This window comes from Trichechus manatus, unplaced genomic scaffold (genome assembly GCF_000243295.1).
Source record: "Trichechus manatus latirostris isolate Lorelei unplaced genomic scaffold, TriManLat1.0 scaffold00135, whole genome shotgun sequence".
NCBI classification, from domain to species: Eukaryota; Metazoa; Chordata; class Mammalia; order Sirenia; family Trichechidae; genus Trichechus; species Trichechus manatus.
Window position 1 is genome coordinate 2,548,384 of NW_004444071.1, and position 2,106 is coordinate 2,550,489.

Here is a 2,106-nt window from a genome sequence, read left to right on the forward strand (position 1 = left end):
TTTAATGAGAAACTAGTTTGCTCTGTAAACCTTCATCTAAAGTACAATAAAAAAAAAAAAGTGTCTGTTGAAATCATACTAAAACTACATGATTTCCTAAAAAGTTTGGCCCCTATCCTAACAACAGCTCACTGGTTTTTGGCAGAAATGAGAACAGCTGTCCCAAACTTAACCTAGGCAGTAATATCAATAGGACAGCTATGAAAACGTCAACTCAAACCTTCCCAATGTACAAATAAAATGACGTGAAATTTAAAAAGTCTCGCTGAAGTCGTATTTTTTCTAACCCAATTATAAAACATATCCGAATCTCCTGGAGACTTTTTGTTCATTCACACACACACACCTGCAAGCTCTGATAGGCCCATCTCAACCCTCCTGCCCATCCCCCACACACCAAATACACCCAGAATCACTTTCACAGAGTTACCATAAATCAGAGGTCCTTTGTACCAAAACAGTTAAAAATTCTTAATGAAGGCAAATAAAATGCTAAGAAAAACCACAAAACTTTGTACTAAAATTTCTCCTGTAAACAAGCTTACCAGATGATTTATATGTGCAAGTGAGGCTTGTCTCATAACTCTTCCTCCTACTTGTTTTGCTCGGGGTTCATAAATCACTCTGCGTGAGATCACGCCAGAAGTAATAAACTTTTACAATGGCAAACGAAGGCTTATGCCCTCAAAAATCAAAAGGAAGCAGTAAAGCCCTTCTAAGTTGGAGTACGGAGGGGCAGCCCTTTCTCTTTATGTTTTTTGAAAGGCAGGTAGAATTAACAGGACTGGCTCAGAATGAAATAGGTGCAAACTAAGCAGACATGCCATGACCATCACTTCCCCCTCGGAGCTCCACGGCCCATGACAGAGCTGCACGGTTAAACAAGGTTTGCAAGAAGAGCCAGGGGCTCAGGAAATCGACCCCAACTCAAACACATAGTTAAGTGCACCGGCTTGTTGGCTGTCTAGTTGTTATTTCTTAGCGTGATTTGTTGACACCACTAAATTCAGGATCAGGCAATGAATCATTCTGAGATTCACATTAATCTTGCTTTGGAATTTTAAATCTCTTGCATGTATTTAGATAAATCTGCTGCTGAGCATTCACAATGAAAAACAATTAGGAAAAATATGTAAATATATGGGAAGAATAATGAACCAAACATTGATCGTGTCATTGGAGATAATGCATAAGATTATTCCAACAGCTATCAGATTCAGCTGCACTCTTCCAATTTCCTGTCTGATAATGACCAGTAACCAAAATCTGTCCCCTATGCGAAACAAACTAGAGACAGATGTAAAGCTATTATCAGCAGATGCAACCAGAGGAGAGATGGGTTCAAATATAGGTCAATGAGTTGAAAATGACCCAAATTTAACCTTGATACTAGAGCTACATCTCACTGACCCTTTCAACAGTGAACATGATACTTGAGGGATATTCCTAGGGCAAAAAGCCAGAGATGACTGAGTTCGATGCTTTAAAAATATGTGTGGAAAAAAACAAAAGAGCAAACTACATCAAGCTATTAAATAATTTTTTCCCTTACCTCAGGCATCATCTCTTCAATGAAATGAATTGTGTAGTCTATGTTGAATCTAATTACTTTACACAGTGGAATCTGCAATAAGAAGAAGAACGGGTCAGGTCTGCAATGTCTTCCTGCAGGCTCATACTGCACACGTTGTTTCCTACCTGACCCAGAAGGCCATGAACCAAATGAGAAAGGTGCACCTTAATCTCAGCAGCTAACAACGCTGCATGTGAAGCTTGAATGCAACTGCTAGATGTTAATGACAAGAACGCAGCCGGCCCAGCCTCCACAGGAAACCTGCATAATACTGGTGCTTAATTAATGGTATTAACAGCAGCAACACAAACATGACACGAACCCATCAAAACCAAATATATCACCTCTAAAGAATTCATGAGACCACAAACACTTCTTTCTCCCAGGTTTTTAAAATTTTTCAGAATCTTTGGCTCTTTAGGCAGATCAGGTATGGCAGGTTAATAACTGATCATTACAGATTCGTAAGTCATCTATTGCACACAATTCATGCTGCCTATCTGGTCTTGAGCAAAAAGCAATCATGGTAATAC

The 2,106-nt window shown here is 39.2% G+C and overlaps 1 protein-coding gene across 1 annotated transcript in view; it reads right to left on the reverse strand.

The window, feature by feature from the left end:
- Positions 1 to 2,106, reverse strand: part of DROSHA (drosha ribonuclease III) — a 153,334-nt gene that overhangs the window by 97,266 nt on the left and 53,962 nt on the right. The window contains exon 12 of the mRNA XM_004385219.2: positions 1,553 to 1,624. Within this exon, the coding sequence (XP_004385276.1) occupies positions 1,553 to 1,624 (72 nt within the window). The remainder of the gene's footprint in view (positions 1 to 1,552; positions 1,625 to 2,106) is intronic.